The following is an 18,286-nucleotide window of genomic DNA, read 5'->3' on the forward strand; positions in this document are numbered from 1 at the left end:
GTGCTGTCTCTCATTTTACTGCGATTGCTTTGTGAGGGCCTCTGAGCTTCATGGCCTCATTTTAATGCAGATCAAGAGCAGACCATGAAAAGGAATACTGGCTACCACCTAGGTTACTATAAATGGTTGTTAGGGTCCTTTCATACTCACTGCAATCTCTCTGCAAGGAGTGAGAGCTCGAAACACAGCGTGTCACCCCCACTTGTAAACAGCAGCACCCATTATACCAAGATGGATCACTAAAAAGGAGAGGCCATTAAGCGCAAACTAAAGGACTACCTTGAGCCTCTGTCACTTTTGCACAATTGAGAGCAAAGTTCTGCAAGCTTTCTGCCTTTCATGGGCAGTGACTGCTGCAAACCTTCAGAGTTCAGTTACAAATCATGTAGCAACGTGTACAACAGTAATTTTTAAACATCAAAGGTCAGTAAATGAGTGAGCAAGGAGTGCATCTGACTCATCTGCCATTCACACCACACCAGGCTGTTTGATAGACATTCCTCGCCATGACAACTGTAGTGCATTCCAATGTGAGCAGAATGCAAAAAAGCGCTTGCAGATATATTTAGGTGCATGTTAAAGAGGCCATGCAACATCCTTCTGAATTATCATAGCATGACCTTAATATTGGACTCTGCCTCATGAATCTCCTGCTGCAAACATTTTTCAGTTCGGTCGACTATAAGCAGAGTCATCTCATGAAATACACACTTTCTGTCTCTTTTTTTTTTTGCCCTGGGTGCTGTAGAAGATAACAAGGGGTGATGACAAAGGGGGACGTACGGACCAGAATTTTCATTTTGCATTGCTGCACGTGTCATGGCCTTGAGCCTTCTCTTTTTTTTGCTTTGATCTTGTTGGCCACTACTTTTTGTTCAAATAGGCACGGCACCAACACTTGAAAGTACCCCATGGTGCCTTCACGTGTTGGTGCGGTACCTACACGACATGGCACGTGGCCTCCACGATCTTACACTTGTGCACCGTTCATGAAATCAGCCAATACCTTTCATGCCCACTTGCTCCTGCCTGCTGCGTAGTTTGCCGAAGGTAGAGCAGCAAATGTTTGGTCATCTTTCACACGGAACTGCATATTGCCTGCTGTGTGCAGTGCAACAATATTTGGCTTGTGTGTTCACAAGAGTCTTGACTACAGATAGGCTACGTTTTCTGACCATGTTCAGGAAGTGTTGCAGGGCCCCTTTAGGGTACTCCAGGTGGCAAAAATTAAGCTCTAGCCCCCTGCTGTGGTGTCTCATAGTGTGTACATTGCTTTGGATCGGTAAACTCCAAATTGAGTTTCAGTTTGATTTTGTAGTCTCTTTAAGTCTTCAGCAAGCATACGTCAGTTGTCTACATCTAGAAAAAAAGTGCATTTGGTTTGTGCCTTTTTGAGAGCAGGGACAACTTGCAAGGGCACTGTCTCTGGCATGCAAACTTATAGCATGCAAGCAACTCCAGTCTTTTGCAGTGACCTAGGAACTTCTGTGCCTACAACGTTCAATGTACTGGCAGTGCTGAGTGTACCAGGAGTAGAACTTAAGTAGCACTCTTGCCAGACAGCTACTGTTGAGTTGCACATATCTGCATTTGCACTGCTTCTTCTTGTTATAACAAGTTACTTGCTATGTGTGCTACAGATATTGTTCTTGTCAAACTGCTGAATGTGGTGATCTGTTTGTATGTGTTCTCTTGTTAAATAGGCAATGTAAATGCACAAATTTGTCTTTTTGTTTTTGTTTTTTTCCACATAGTAGTTATTTGAAGCAAGGATGACAGGGCTAACTGGTTTGTGTTCATATACAAATTAGAAAATAAAGCAAGAGAATGAAGGATGAAAAGTTTAATGCCACTGAAGGCCAATAGTTTTGCGTAACATGTAATGGGGGAGTTCTTTTTTTCTCTCCATTAACAGAATTTTTTAAATCATCCTTGGCATGTAGCACTTTTTTACTACTTCAACTGGATTACTCTGAGAGGTAGAAATTATTGGCACGAGCAATCAAAATTGATATTTCACTAATTAACGAAATTTTGCTAGCTTGTAAACTAATTACTGAAAAAAAATATCAGAATCAAAAGAATTTCAAATTATTAGAGGTATTTGTTAAACATTAAAATGCTTCTAAATGAACACATCTTTATCTGCTGTATGAATTCACAATTCTGTTCTTATTTTGCACACAAGTGGTGTAGGATCTGCAATTTGTCATCTCACAACATCCTTTCCAATGTGGCCACCTGTATCTTTATTAGAGAAGTGCTTCGCAGCTCCTCCCCTGCCTTATTTTGCACACACGCTGGTTTTTCTTTATTTTCTTTTTTATAGCTGGCCGGCAACAAATGTATTGGATGCATTTGATGTCGGCATACTAGCCATCGTAGGTGACTTTCTAAGGGCTCATTTTTGTTTGTTAGACACAATATTACTGAGAACTAACAGACAATAATGTTAAGGAAAGTATAGGGGATGTTATTTGTAGTAATTAGAATATAAATGTGAGGAAAGTAAAGTGGACGAAAAGATAACTTGCCGCCGGCAGGGACCGAACCTGCGACTTTCGAACAACGCGTGCGATGGTCTACCACTGAGCTACGGCAGCGGTCATCCTCCCGTCCACTTTATGGGGTATATATGTGGATTTAAGCCTAGGAGTGTTAGTCAGCACTGATCGCAGCCATGGCGGCGTTTGAACGCTCTTTTTCTGCCTGTTGGCGTCACGTAGCACGTGATCTTTTTTTACGAACGGGCAGCTGAATTCATGCATTGTGTATGTGTATCATGGGTAGCGTCCTTGCATTGCCGAAAGCATACATCCAATGCAGTATCATGCACGGCAATGACCATGCCCATACAGGCACAAAATGTCCTGGCATTCCTGTTGTGTCCCCGTATATTTCCCGCTGATGTTTATAGTGACACGGACAATGTCACTTCGTTTTGGTTGGATGCTACTGTCGTTTACCAGTAATTACCCTCATTTACCGATAATTTTAATCCTCATAGAAAGATTTTCCTCCTTGTCATCTGCAACATATTCTATTCGTTTAAAATGACAGCTGGTGCCAGTTATCTTCTGGCTGGTTAGATACAAATTTGACACTGCAGAAGTAGACAGCCATGAAAATGATTGTACGGAAGCCAAAAGTTTTTATTGAAAAGAAAAGCAGGTGCGCCGCATATTCACAACAATGTGAACATATAGCTCAAGTTCTCAAAGAAGTCTGTGAGAACAAAGATTACCATAAATATTTATTGGAATGAATTTCAAGAGGCAAACGTTAGCATATGTTAGCTAACTTTGAGGAGACCCTACTTATATTCCTCATTGAGCAGGTTTGAGCCATAAAATTGAAGAGCAACTGACACATTTTCAGCAAACACATGATTCTTGCCTTTAAGTGCAATGGTTTGAGCATGAGGGCGTGTGCGATCATTTGTTCGTGTGGAACGAAATGAAGCAATTGTTCTGCCTTGAAGGGCAAGGGTATTGCCTCACACTTTTGAGGAGACTTGCATCTCTGCTCCTTCTGGCTCTGAAGCACCCAACGACCGGCCCATACCAGAAGAGAAAAAGTTCATTGTACTATAACATAAAAACAACCCATTGAGAAACCTTACGTTATCTGCTCATAAAAGCATATTGGGTCAGTTTCACTCATGCTGTGGCGAAAGGACATCCAAGTGGACATTGCTGCATTTTTGCAACATAGCTACTTTGAACCAGTGTAAACTAAGTATTTAGAAATAATAATGCTGCTTGGTATCTGATAAATCAAAAGATGTAGGCAACAGCTCACTGTTTTGTTTGTTTGTTTTTTTGTGTTATTGTACCAGGAAACTGACTGAAATCTGTGCTGATGAGCACATTTGATCCTGACTAACTCCTTTCAATTTAGCTTTTGCTGCTGTAGTGTGGATAGCATTACTCGGTGCGGAGTTTTCGAAGCTATGTTACAATGATGTGCACAGGAAGCTTAAATCTTGCGAGTACGTCGGATTTGTGTTGGCAATTTTTCGGTATTTTGCAGATTTGCGAAATTGTGCAGCAAAGCATTAAAAGTTGGTTATGAAACTTGGTTGATTAGTCATGAATTTTTTTCTCGTGTAAGTAGTGTTTCCATTATTAGTATTGTGCATCCAGCTCAATGATAGATCTACAGCAGACAGTGCAGTCATGTTTCATCAGCTTGATTTGATGAAGAGGTTAGTGACATTTTTTGGATTATCAGTTACCGGTAATTTTAATCCTCATACAAAGATTTTCCTCCTTGTCAGCTGCAACAGATTCTGTTTATGTTTAAAATGACAGCTGGTGCCAGTTATCTCCTGGCTGGTTAGATATAAATTTGACCTCTGTTTTCTGCTTTCCAGAATCATGGGCTAGACACTCATAAAGAAGCACTTGCAGACGAGAGATTTCCAAGAAACTCTTCTGCAAGTGCTCTGGATTCCAGTTCCACAATGTTTCTTGAAGATCCTGAACCGTATTCCCAAGCCGAGGAAGCATCCACATCAGGGTAACATTTGGTGTACTTGTGCATGATAACAGGCCTAATAAGCTGTAGGTTGAAGCCGAGACATTAAAGAGCCTTTCACCAGGTTTCGGCATTGAAAGCAAGCAAGCCTGGTATGTAGATCATGCAGTGGCGGTTGTGTTGGCAAAGTATCAAACTGCTGTGTGCCATGGAAACAGTCATAATTTCAAATAGAAGGTTGCATACCCTTCCTCTCGAAGGAGCCATGCTTCACTCGTCTCGTGTACAAGTGCCCCCTATGCTGCATGCACTATTTGCGACATCACTAGCTGTGGCACATGTCTTCGGTTAATCATCCACTGTGGAATGCGAAATTCTGCAACGGTGAAAGTAGAGGTGGAATGCCACTTGCAGGTGCCAGTCAAGGCAGATGAAGTGTGTGCAGTGTCAGTGAAGCTCTCCTCCTGGTGGTGTGATAAAGGCTAGGACAGTTCAGTTTCATGTAACTTCTCCAATATTGAACCAATTTTTCAATAAAATGCTTCTCAGATGCCACCTTCAAGTGTATAACCGAAATTGATTAGCAGTGGGACCTGGTGAGGGGCCCTTTAATGCCTCAGTCAAGAACTTGCTGCTCTTCATTATTACATACCACACTTAGTGCTTCATTAATTTTCCACATTTAGGCAGATTTCTCAAGACAAGTTAGTTGCCAAAGGCATAACTAGATGAGCGCTAAGCGTTTGAACAGTTCATGATGTAAAGAAAGTCTCATGTTGTGTGGCAGTGTAACATTTTTGCACGGAAGTGACAAAGTTTATCTATTGGCAATGGTAGAAGAATTTTACGGAAGAATAAGCTATGAAAAAGTAAAAGTGAAAGCAAAAAGGTGTTTGTTAATGAAATTCTGCCTTGATTTGGTGGGCCATACTTTTATCTCCTTCATATAAACATTATTCATATGTGAAATGCATGCACTTTGATGTGCAAATGCATGTCACATATGGTTAATGCATCTTGTCTTATGATTTGTGCAATAGCGTAATATGATATTTGTTGGGGTTTTACGTCCTGAAACCACGATATTATGAGACACCGTAATGGAGGGCGACAGAAATTTCGACCACCTGGGGTTCTTTAACATGCACCTAAATTCAAGGACACGGTCCTCTAGCATACTTGTGCATTAACACATTGTAGTTCAATTGGCGTTAGTACTTCCATGGTGAAATTGGCTAGCCCAGCCAAAAGCAAAATACTTCTTAAAAAAAAGCAACTGGGAGCCCTATAGGTATGTGCACTTGCATGTGCATATGTTTGTGTGTGTACACGCATATGCACACGTGCGTTTACAAAAATTAAGCAGAAGCATGCAGGGATTTATTTCACTGGTCTGTCTGGAGCTGCCGACCAAGTCCCCAAAAGGGTACTGACGCATTAATATTGTCTTGATTTTTTTGCCTACATAGTTAGACATTATAAGGCATCAGTTTTTTTTTTTTTAGGTGCATTGAATCATTATTTGTTATATGTTATGGGCTGTAGTTAATTGCTGCTGCGCAGTACACAGGGTCTATATTGAACTTCAAAGGGAAATTTCTTCTTTGGTTGTTCACAACCAGCATCCACATAAGTATCACTGTGCCTTGTCATAGTTTCTCGTGATATGTTATTTGGTATGGTAAACAGTTGTCAGTATCTTTTCCAAGGGTGTCTTAAGATCCTAAAAAATTTAATTATGTATATAGTCCACATCCACGAACAGTCCACACAATATGAAGTTGTAGCTAGTACTTGGAGTGGACATGTTTAACATGTATACTCCACATACTATAGCCCTAAAAGCTTGGCGTGTTGGCTTTTCATGCAACCACTTAAAAACACTTGCCATGTTCGGCATTGCCTGTGGCAAGGTGTGCTAAGCAGGATGCTTTCATGCATCATGAATGACATAGATGGTGATAACATGGTATAACAAACTATGAATGCATGCTTCATTCAGCCCGATGCAGTAGTCACCAGTCACACGGTTTGTGTCACTGAAACCATATTGCACCAGCCATTCTTTTCTCATTTCATTCTGCGCTTTTCTGCAATTCACACGAAATATGTCTGGCGACACTTCTCATAGAACATCGAGTGCCATTGTTATCTTCTGCCCCCCATTATTCCATGGAGCGCCCAATGCACTCCGCCTTCGACGAGATGATCACATTGTGGTTTGCAACCCGAACACCAGGCCAAAATCCATCGATGATGTCACATAGCCGTCATCTTAGATTTTTTGCATTGAGTGGAGAAGCTCTGCTGAACACACTCGAAGTTGCACACCACTTACCATGCATATTAAATTGGCTGTATGAAAAGATAGCATTATGGTAGAATTGTTCATTGGTTGCATGTTGGTGCCTCATGCTGTGACTGTGAAGTTTCATTCTAAAAAGACAGGGCGTGCAAATACGGACACAAGAAACTGTGAAGTTTGCAGTCAATAAAGTGAGACAATTTGGTGACATTAAAAATAAAATAATCTAGTGTATTTTCACTGTAAAAATACATCTAGCTGTGAAAGAAAGTTCTTTATACCAGACCATTGTGAAAGTTGCCACATATGACCAGTTCCAGATAACATACGTAATTTCTACAGGATGTTTTCTTTTAGACAATATAAATATTTTTATAAAAGTGCTATGACAGTGGCTCTCCTCTTGTCTTCACACACAAACTCTACGCTGAGGTGGAAATACTTTGCCAAAGCTAAAGTGACTAATTGACGGAACGTCTTAATTAATTAGTTAATTCATTGTGCCTCAATTCCAATTGTGTCACTTCCTTGTCACGAGTAGCGCCAGTCTAATGTAACAGAGTGGTCGCATTTACTGCGCACCGGGTACGGTCAGTTTCGATATCAGCCTTAAAATTTTATAATGAATATCTCAAATTACATGCAACTTTTCTCTTTTTTAAGAAATGCATATTCCATAAATTATGATGGCCTGTAATTTTCCCATATAGGCAACTGCCCTCAAGTGATTAATTAAAGAGTTAACACATTTTTGTTAATTAGTGACTTCAATGTCACTTCAGCTGCGGCAAAGTATTTCTGCCTTGTCGTAGAGTTCATGCATGAAAACAACAGGAGACTGGCTGTCATAGGATTTTTATAAGAAAATCTGTATTGTCTAAAAAGAAAATCGCCCTGTAGAGTCGACAGTTCTGTGAAAGTCAAAGCATCAAGGTAATTTCAGTTCCATTAGCAATGTTAATGGTTCCGCCTGAAATGCTAATACAGGGTGCTGTTCTGGACTCTACCCTAAATTTAAAATGTTTTAATTCCACCATCTCTCTTCCTCTCTTTGTGAGAAAGAGGTGGCGTAGGAATGTTTCAAGACTGCTCTGTTTTAACAAAAGTAATTTTAATTATGTACATTCATACACTGTCACCTTTAAAATAGTCCCCTTGTGCAGCTATACAGCATTTCCTGCATTAGTGCCACCTTGCAAATATGTTCTGGAAGTCTTTCCAGGAGGAGCTAAGCACCCAACTGTGATCCCAGCTTGATTTTTGATTTAAGCAACTTTATAAAACTGGCAACATTAGAGCGTGGTTTTTAATTTTAGAAAGAGATTGAAATAAACAGGAGTGAATCCTTTTGAATGACCCTTATTTTATGTCAAGGTTCATCACCAGAAGCGATACTTCAGTTTACGGGCAAGACCGTAAAACAGTGCTACAGTAATTGCTGTGGAAGATCAACTTATCCATGGCTAGAGAAAGGCTAGGCATGTCAACAGCTTGATAAAGTGCGTGCTCATCAGGTTTTTTCACGCTCATGTCATCATGCATTGGGAATTTCTCCCAATTGGCTAGACTATGAACAGAGGATTTTACAGAGAAGTTCAAGTGTTCCTGAATGTGGCCCATCCATGAGCACACGAGGAACTTCAGGTGCTGGACAGTGACAGTGTACCTTGTCATGCATCACTTTGCATTCATGATTTTCTCGATGGAAACATTTTCTACCTTGCTCTTCAAATCTGCCTCCCTCTTATTGCACTCTTCCCAAAGTTAAAAAACCCAGCTCACAGTTTGCCATTTTGACACTCTTGCCTTAAGCTCGAATCACAGAAAAGCGCTCAGCTACTGTTTGAAAGATGTCCAGGCCCTGTTCTCAAAGTGACAGTGACACAAGTGATGTTGTATTGCTGTGCAAGGTGACTGTTCCGATGGGTGCAGTGTGAATGTGTGTAAGCAAATTGCTTTCCTCAAAATGCTAGAGCCAGTATCGTAACATTCCGATAGCACATCGTGTGTGCATGCATGTGTTTTCTACTTCAATTTAGCGATATAGGAAGGTCGTAACCCATTCTGGCAGGGAGTATGGTGAATTCAACAACAGTGAAGTGCCCCGAGCAGTGCTGTAAAGCGCGCAACAGCAGAAAATGCCGAGATTATACAAAAATTGTAGTGCTCTTTGCTAGTATTTATGTAAAATGCTTAAAGCAGAAAACATGTCCTCTGAGCAGGTGGAAGTGACATGGCACACCTTTGAAGTTTCAGCTTAATTCGTGCCCTGTAGGTGGACCAAGAAAGAGCACTCCACTGTGAGGGTGTTGATCTAAAATGACTACTCAAACATGCGAACCTGCTCCAGATTGACTGGTTGAATACAAATTCTCTTTTACAGAGCAAGAGGGTGAAAAAAAAAATAGACAGCCTCAGACCACCAAGTGCAATTCACCATTAGTGGAAGTAATCTAAGAAGCAGATTGAGATGTGATCAATCCTTGCTGTAGCATGCCACATTCAGCAAAATTTTTGTTGAGGCTATATCAGCTTCACAATGCCTAACAGAAATATAGATAAGCTTATTTGTTGTCATTGGGTGACTTTAGTGAATAAGCAAGAATTATGGAGTCATTAATTACAACACCTGCGTTTTCTCATTTAAGTAATATCTTTTTTTTTTTTTTTTCAAGGGACACTAAAAAGAAACAATGAATCTGTTTAGACTGACGAGCTATTCTTTGAAAACTCTTATTGTCAATTTCACCATCATAGGTTTATTAATAGAAGAGAAAATGGAGGTCAGAGTTTTATTGTTAAATTTAGTGCCTAAATCTTTGCGCATGAATATCAGCTTGACATCATGGATTTCAAAGTTCCTGGGCGAGTTGGTGCATACGTTTGCTTTGGTGCAATGCTCGAAACATGAAGGAAGGACAGAGAGAGACAGAGGAGCACCAACTACCAACTGCTTATTGATGCTCAAAGCTGGAACATGGAGCTTCCAAGCATGCGCAGTGGCATCGAAGCGTGGCATTAAAGGGGTCATGAAGCACCCCTTGGGCTTGTTGAAAAAACGCATCCTGCGGAAAGCTGACACGGCTATGAACTGCTCTGCAAAATATTACAGTCGTGCGCGCCGCGTAAAGGCCACAAGCGGAGCACGAAGTTGCTGTTTCCTCAGGCACCCTCTTTTCAAACACAGGCCGGTTCTCACTCTCGTCGGTGAGCGGGGCGTCTGCCCGTTGACGTCGCGGATCTGCCAATTTACATCGCAAGAGATATAGCATGCTTATTGGCCGATAGCCGTATGAGATGCGCTTCTTGCCACGGGGTGCCGCCACTTGCCCGCGCCGCACTCCTCAGTCTGCTAAATTTACACGGTAGCCGCACTCGCGCATGCGAATCACAGCGGGAGAGTGATCGCGTTCATGACGCGCGCTGACGTAACTTCTTTCCCCCGTGCCATCCCTCCCTGTCTAGCTTTCAGTGCGCTCGTTGGCACGAGAAAAGAGAGAAAGCGCTGAGAGCGTGCGCCAAACCCCCGTAACTCCGCTCATTCTTGATGGATTCGAGAAATTTTTGTGGCCATCGATTCGGGAGGCAGTAAACTCCGATACTGAGGTCATTAGATCATTACTTGGAAAAGTGGTTCCTGACCCCTTTAAGTCTCTGGCCCCCTTAGAGAATGATGTACTTCATTTTTACCAATTCAGAACTGTGAGGGCTCTAGTAGACGCTGTCAAAATCTATGACGTCACAGGAATTGGTGTGGCAACTTCAGTGTAGCGTCGCCACCTGCATTTTCTTTTCGAGCATTTCCTTGCTTATCAAGCGTCTTCTCACTTGAAGAGTGGTGCTTTTGGTAACTTAAAAGGGTAATTCACTAATATGAGAAAAATCTTTTTTTTCTCTCTCTCTCTTTCTTCTTTAGTGTCCCTTTAAAGGGGCCCTGCAACACTTTTTGAGCAGGGTCAAAAAGCACTGCCAATCGGTAGTCGAGGCTCCCGAGAACACGCGAGCCAGATATTACAGCGAAGCGAGCGGCCTGGAATTTACAATAAATTCCCAAAGTCAGCTGGAAATCGCTCCCTCTTCTCTCGACAAATGATGTATTAGTCCGCAATATATGACGCGATTGTCGGTAGTTCCACCATTGGCTGATGTTATAATCACGATAACACCCTCATTATTACCTTCGTTGGTATTTTTGAGTTCTATAAGTAGATAATATGCATATATATTATATATGCATATTATATCATATTATATATGATAATATGCATATATATATATATATATATGTAATGTGCATTTATATTGTGTTATGCCGTTAAAACACCGAGCAAATATTAATATTAGCACTTCCGGTCTCACCGACAGCTCGTCTGCTCATAGTTGCGTGGTTGCGTTTTCTTCACCATGCGCAGTGCCGAAATCTTGAATATTTCTGTGCTTTTAACCATCGCCGGTTGCCGTTAAGAGTGGAAGCCGTTTGAGTGTTGCCTCGTCAGCTGGAAACTGCATCGTCGGCACGTTCTCACGACCGACCAAGGCAGGGGTGCAGCATTTCTCCGACAACAATGCTGGCGCCGGCTAGTTCAGGATACCTGTGTTCGCTGTATGGCGAGAGTCCCGTTCGCTGTCTGTTCAGTATGTCATCGAGCCGTACCTCGGCGTATCCTCCCCGTAGTCTCACGTTCCCGAGAAACCGCGACACAGCAACCAAGCAGACTCGCATTTTCAAGGTAGCTGCAGACAGCCGGGGGATGGGTCCGTGCCGGCCCGATGCCGCACGATCCTTTCTTCTAGTCTTTAGTTCTTTGTTGTCAGCTCGCATTCGAAGAGCAAACAGCATCGAAGTGCCCACCCACCGGCTTAAATGCTGTCAATCCAGTACCGCCACTGGGAGAAGGGTGCGCGCAGCTTTGCCGTGTTGAATACGATTCAAGCATGAGCAGTGCGACGAGGCGGTGTATCGGAGTGTGGGTCGAAACCCATCTCAGCTGTCATTCGTTCCAAACGCGCACGCAGGTTTGCGTCCATGGTAGGCAGAGCGATGAAAACACTACGGCAGTTCAAGGTGCACACCCAACATTAGCAAACCGACTCGCAGTTTTCAAGCACGCGCGATACACGGTGCAATGGGCTCCGCTCGACGAGGACCACGCTAGCCGACCGGAAGTGGCGCCACAGACCACGTGGTTGCGCCCAGACGCCAGAGAGAAAAAAATGAAAAAAGTTCTGCCAGCGCTGACGTAATTCTTGGGCACCTCCTCGCTCCCTCCCTCCACGCCCCACGCAGCTTTCCGCACGCTGGCGGCGTTGAGCAGAGGGAGAAAGCTGCGGAACGTGATTTCTATAATTTGGTAACACCGCTTAGACTTGACGGATTCGAAAAATTTTTGCGGCATATGACTTGCGAAGAGTCATACGTCAGTAATGAGACTATTCCAATATAACTCAGAAAGGTGTTGCAGGGCCCCTTTAAGGTTTAGTGTGTGCTGCTGCTGTGTTCTTGCTCAAATTTCGCAGCAAGGTCACATATTATTGTCCAGATTGTTTGCTCTACAGCCGGCACTAGAAGCAGCACAGCCACCATGTTTTAAACACTGCTTACTACAAGGGGTGCAGATGAATGTGGTTTCTTTTCCTTGACAGACCAGTGTTGTGTTGAACAATCTTGACTATCAAATGTGATTGCTGTGGAAGTTGAGGGGGGATGAGGGTCTTGAAAAAAATGTGTTTCATTTATTATCCTGTCTTAATGAAAATTGGCATGCATGTGCATCATTGAATGGAGATTTCATCTGCAAACATATTTCGAATATCTCATTCAAGAGGGAAGTAATGACAAATTTCCACATTGTAATTAGGTCATTTCTTATGGGTCGTTATGGTAATTTACAATACAAAAAAGTTACTTTTCATAACTACGTGGTTCTTCTTAAAGGTCCAACCCGCAAGCTAAAGGAGATTAAATGTCAAAACAGCTATTTCTTTCATCAGAAATAATGTTCAAGCTTTGAAGGTAAAAATTAGCTTCCAGTAATTAGCTGTTACTTATCAAACAATTCCAGTTGCATCAAGGTTGAAAAAAAAAGAAACGCTTTAGCCTGTAGTTCAGTTGTTGCTGGAAAGAACGATACCAAGTTTGTTTAAATCTGTTCATATAAACTTCTGCAAAACTTAAGTAAGGCAGAGGCACTTCACAGAAATTACACAGCCTAGAAATTAGTGTTTCAAGTTTTGAGAACATTTGTCATTTTCTCTATTGAGCCTGTAAGAAAAAAAAAAGAAGACTACTTTTGCCATAGCCTAATATTTTTCCAGAGCATAATTTGGACTATAAATACTTCGAAATTGTGATTTCCAAAAATTGACATTTTTTACGATTTCTTGCTATTTTGGTACTCTCGTCCCCCCTTAAGCAGGAATATAATAGCAGTATGTACAAAATTTGTAAAATTAATTTTAATTGAATAAGCGATTTCCATGATGTGGACCTTTTTAAGAGTGAAGTACACATTAATTGATTCTTTATATTTTTTTCAGTGATTAAGCTGCATGTTAATACAGTACACGGTAGCCAATTAGGCTCGTGTAGAGGTGTTTGCAAGTAGAATTCAGTTTTAGAGGAACAGTGCGATGCCTTCCTAAATTATCATGGAATGACCTTACTCTTTTGAACCCTGTTGCTTCACAAATCTTCTTTCACACAGGTTTTTCGAATCCATCAAGTATAAGCAGACTTATTGCATAAGCCAAGCACTTAGTCTCTCCTTTCATTGCCACAAGCGAACTTGAAGCTACACAGCTGTTGATGGCAAGAAGGCAATGCGCCACCTAAACGTTTACATTGCTGCATGCCATGGCCCATGACCATTTTCTCTTCTTTCAATGTGTTGATCACTACTTCTGGTTCAGGCATGTGCGGTGCCTGTACGTGGTGGTACCCTGTGGGTGGCCACGGCATCTACATAACGCAGCCTGTGGCCTCTGAAATCACCTGCGGGCGTGCCATTCACGAAATGGCTATTACCTGTCCGGTCTGCCTTCTGTGTAATTGGCATTGATATTACAACGGATAAATCTAGTAATTTTGGCTGATTTGACAGGAAATTGTCGCTTTTCTGCGGCATGTAGTGCAATAATATTTGGCTCACTTGTTTACAAGAGCCTTTACCATAGATCATGCCCCTTTTAAAGCTTTCTTACCCAAAATGATTATTACCTCTTCTTCCTTCTTAAGGAAGTGGCAGAACACTTCAAATTATCTGTCACAACTTGTATGATTGCAGTGATATGCATCATATTTATTCAAAACTATGGCCGTTTTCGTTCCATCTGTTTCTATGTCCCTAATCACCACTGTGTTCTACAGGGACAACAGCATGGGACCACAAGTTGGTGGCCGCTTCTCCAAATCACCTAGTGAGAGGGAACGCATGCTGTCACGGAGGAAAGAGGAGCTTCTCAAAATGGCCCGCAAGTGAGTATTGTTCCATCATTAGGCCCCATACTTTAGGCAAATTTCATGGCATCTGCATTGAATTACCTATGTCCGACTGTGCAGGAAATTTTTGGATAGATCAAAAGCGGGACCTTCACTCCAAAACCTACGGCTGGCATCGGACCTGTCGAGCATGCCTCTCAGCCAGGCCCACCGACGATCGCGCCAGCCTCACTTGGGATCCTGAGGGAGGGAGACCTGCCTCTGTGTGGGTTGTGACATCACACCCATTTTGTACAGTCGGTCAACTGTAGTGAGACTGGTGTTCTCATGGTCACTGTTAAATCACGTGGACATCGTTGCAAACAGAAGAGAGCAGTAGCCTTCTTGAAAGTCTTAGAAAGATGCTGCAGTGAGCTTCCCCCTTTTTTTTCCCCTTCTTCCTTTTAAGTCTAAGCGTGTGCATGTGTGTGTGTGTGTGAAAATGTGCATTCGATCTTCTGGTGACGCCCTCCTGCATACCGGCCGTTTGTGCAAAATGAAGCATCTTCTGACTGTGGGTGCTGCAAGTGCGCTCTCCAAATCCAATGTCTACAGACTCTCATGTGTTTCCGGCATGGTACTTGGCAACCGGGAACTTTAAAGGCAGCCAAGCCAGGACAGGTGGACATGTCCAGTTGTGTGCTGTGCTTTGTGGGGGGCTTGGTAACCGCATTTGTGTTCATTTTTGCGTGGATATGCTCTCCTCAGCAAGTTAGCCTCCAGATTGGACACTAGACTTCTGACTGTCAAGAGATTTTCTTTATGCACACTATTGGCTGTGCAGATCTGCACGTACAAAGAAGGCTTATGTTTTTTCATTTATTTTAGGGGAAAATTATTCAGTAATGATGGCATAGTAGCTAGCTACTTTCATGGGCAGTTGCCTACTTGTTTCTGGTAATGCACCACTAATGCCTACACGTGCAACAGGAAGTCTTCGAAGACAGTGCTTCACAAGCGTTGTTCAGTCTCCTGGATCAACACATGCAAAAAATTTGTCTAAATTAAGACTTGTACCAGTAACTTGCTGTTTGTAATACATAGGATTTCCTTGCAGAAGTTCTTGTATTAAAGTACATTATTTCAGCGTATTTGCTTGGTCTTCTGAAGCCTCAGTCCTTCTAAGCTTTGTCTTTTTTACATTATAATGAAATGCCTTGTTTAATAGACTCTTCCATTATCCTCTGGCATTTTGTCGGTCCTTCACATGCATTCACCAATTTACCTATTTCCCCCAGTTTAGTGCCACATTTGCTTTTGTGGCTGTTGTGCAACACAGCTGTCTACCTTATATGTATTGTTGAACAAACACAAGAACAAAGAAGCATTTTAGATGTTTGTTTAGAGTTGGATTAATAAGCACCATGTTAAGTATTAAGTACACCAGAAAGGCAGGAATTACTTTTATTTTTACTGCTTCTTATGAAGCAACCTAGTTTTCAGTCTTGCTGAATTAAAGCTTGACTTTGTGCAAGAAAAAGCATGTGTACTTAATACATTGCATATTACAAATTGTAGACCGGGTAGAGGTAAGTGCTTGTGCTATTTGAAGAATTCTGCAGCCTAGACAGTCTGAAGTAAACATAACAATGGCACCAAACGTTGTGCCAAAGCTTTAAAAAAGTGTTGTCAAGCAATCTGCTCAGTTATTCACAATTTATGCCATTTTTATTTTTTTTTTAGTGAGGACTTCATGTGTTTGCTTTGACAAAGATAGTGCATCTTATTTCCAGCCACATCTCTTCTCAGCTTGTCATGTCTGCTTTGAAATCAAAACCTAACTGCTAATGAACGATGCTACTTACTTGCAGTACTGTCCACTGTGTACCTTTAGTGATTGACTATCATACTTGTCAGACGAACGGAAGTTTACTTTTTATTTTAAGGCTGCATAGGGTATGTGAGGGTTGTTAGTGTGTTTACCAGCCAAAGATATGTGCTTGCAATTCAACTATGGCATGAGATATGGTAGAGTACTTTGCTACTGGCATATTCAGAGACCTTGTGAATCAACTTTTTTTTTTTTACACATATAGTTGTACATGTATTTATGTTATTGTCTGTACAGTGTTTTTACCAATGGCTTAAGTTAAAGGGCAAACACATTACTTTCATCATAGCTTTTTGTAAATCTTGCTTCTCTGAAAAGTGAATAAAGTTGTTGCTCAAAGTAAATAGGCAGCAGTAGTACAGTGCAGTTTTGATGCAGTGAAAGCTGTCTGCAGCGCACTATAGTTTATGGCAGCTACACAAACATGGAAAGAATGAAAATTTGCCTAGTTTTTGAAGCGCTTAATGTCAATCGCGCTCTAGTATGTGAACTTTCAACATACCTTGCCATTTTTACAGCCTTTCAAGGAAGCAATATTACACTTCATCAGTACTCTTATCAAGTTCTTCGTTCAGTATACTTCGAGAGGGGAGATGTGGAGTAGGCACATGGGCAGAATTGCATTGGCAAACATAGTAACAGCTGACCATGATACCTTATTGACGATCAATTTCGCCAGGCACTTGGTGCTATCATTGAGCATTTATGCACAATTGCCAATTGTATTGAAAAATCGATAAAATCAAAATGTAATTTCCGGTGCCAGTAATAATCGAAGCTCCTATACGTTGCATATATTTTCCCTTGAATTATCGGAAGTTGAATAAAATATGCCCCAAAACTAGTTTCTTTTTTTTGTTGTTCTTGCTAATGGCCACTAACTATTTAGCACTGTTAACATTATACACTGCATGAAAGTAAAGTACAAGCAGAAAATGATGAATTGTTAAAAATTACCATTGTGCATATACTATAAGCATTTTGCATCACTATCATAATTGATTGTACTGGTATGCATAAATTGCCATGCAGTATCTTGGTGGTTAAAGGAACATGGCCTACATTGCACATATTAGTATATTTGACATAATGTGCCTATCACCTTGAGGGCTTAGCAGCTTGAGCAATGAGAGGCTGTCTAAGAGATGATGTCCCGTCATCTTGTCATGCAGTCATTAAGATGGCGTGTTTTAGTAACGTGTTTTAGTAAGTGTAGTAGTTGTGTGCGCATCGGGGCTTACCAGGCACGTCGACAACACTGGCTTTTAAAGGGTAACTTATGGTCTGACTCAACGTCAGCACTCACGTTAGAGCACACAGGTCAATATTATCGAAACGAAGTGCACTTTATGGCGTGATGATGTGAATATCGTACAAAACTCGTTAGCGCATTCATCCGTGGTCGAACAACGCTTGAATATACCTTGCTGAATCATAGGAATACAAATGTAATGTTTATTAGGCTGCTATAAAAGCGGTGCCAACACTGGAACCACATACGTTAACCTGACATGACTCGCCTTCATCGTAGGAGTACATATTTAGTGCTTATTGCCTTGTTATTAAATTAGATAGCTAGCACCACAACCACAAGTGACTTTGCACCGACATTACACCTGAATAGGGCGTTTTTCCAAAGCAGTTTCCAGACCTGGCATGGCTCTGTGGTAGAACGCCTGACTGCCACGCAGAATGTTTGGTTTTGATTTCTGCTAAGATCCTGATTTTTATTATTTGCATTCGTTGGGTCAATGGTGCAGGTGTCGGCAATGTCTGTTGTTGTCATTCTTTGGTAGATATAAACTGTCAATCACCTCTGGCGCGTACCGATATGCCATGGCCCATGTTAAACGGGTATGTGCCACACGTGTCTGGAGGAAAGGGTTTGACGACGTACACGGCAGGATTTTCACGTTATTCATGTCATTACCAGACAGTCATATTCATCAAGTCCTCTTACCCTCCCATGCTAATTTTGGTCTACACCAAGTTAAGGAGGCGATCACGAGAGTACCTAGACGTAGGCGGCTAGATAGATAGATGAATATAGATAGATACGTAGATAGAAACGCTCAAAAGTGCTGGAGGTTCGCTAAGAAATGCTTCGCATTTAAAAATCCTTCGGCTCGTTTATCAATGGGATTGTTGTGCTCAGGCCTATGGTGTATACTTTGAATAAGTTTTCATTTATATC

The 18,286-nt window shown here is 41.7% G+C and overlaps 1 protein-coding gene across 1 annotated transcript in view; it reads left to right on the forward strand.

The window, feature by feature from the left end:
* The window catches only part of LOC119379608 (E3 ubiquitin-protein ligase AMFR-like), a 124,341-nt gene extending 107,905 nt beyond the window's left edge, over nucleotides 1-16,436 (forward strand). Inside the window, 3 exon segments of the mRNA XM_037648914.2 lie at nucleotides 4,376-4,521; nucleotides 14,151-14,258; nucleotides 14,343-16,436. Coding sequence (XP_037504842.1) covers nucleotides 4,376-4,521; nucleotides 14,151-14,258; nucleotides 14,343-14,466 — 378 coding nt within the window. The 3' untranslated portion in view covers nucleotides 14,467-16,436.
* The last annotated feature ends 1,850 nt before the right edge of the window (nucleotides 16,437-18,286 follow it).

Source organism: Rhipicephalus sanguineus, chromosome 1, assembly GCF_013339695.2.
Source record: "Rhipicephalus sanguineus isolate Rsan-2018 chromosome 1, BIME_Rsan_1.4, whole genome shotgun sequence".
NCBI classification, from domain to species: Eukaryota; Metazoa; Arthropoda; class Arachnida; order Ixodida; family Ixodidae; genus Rhipicephalus; species Rhipicephalus sanguineus.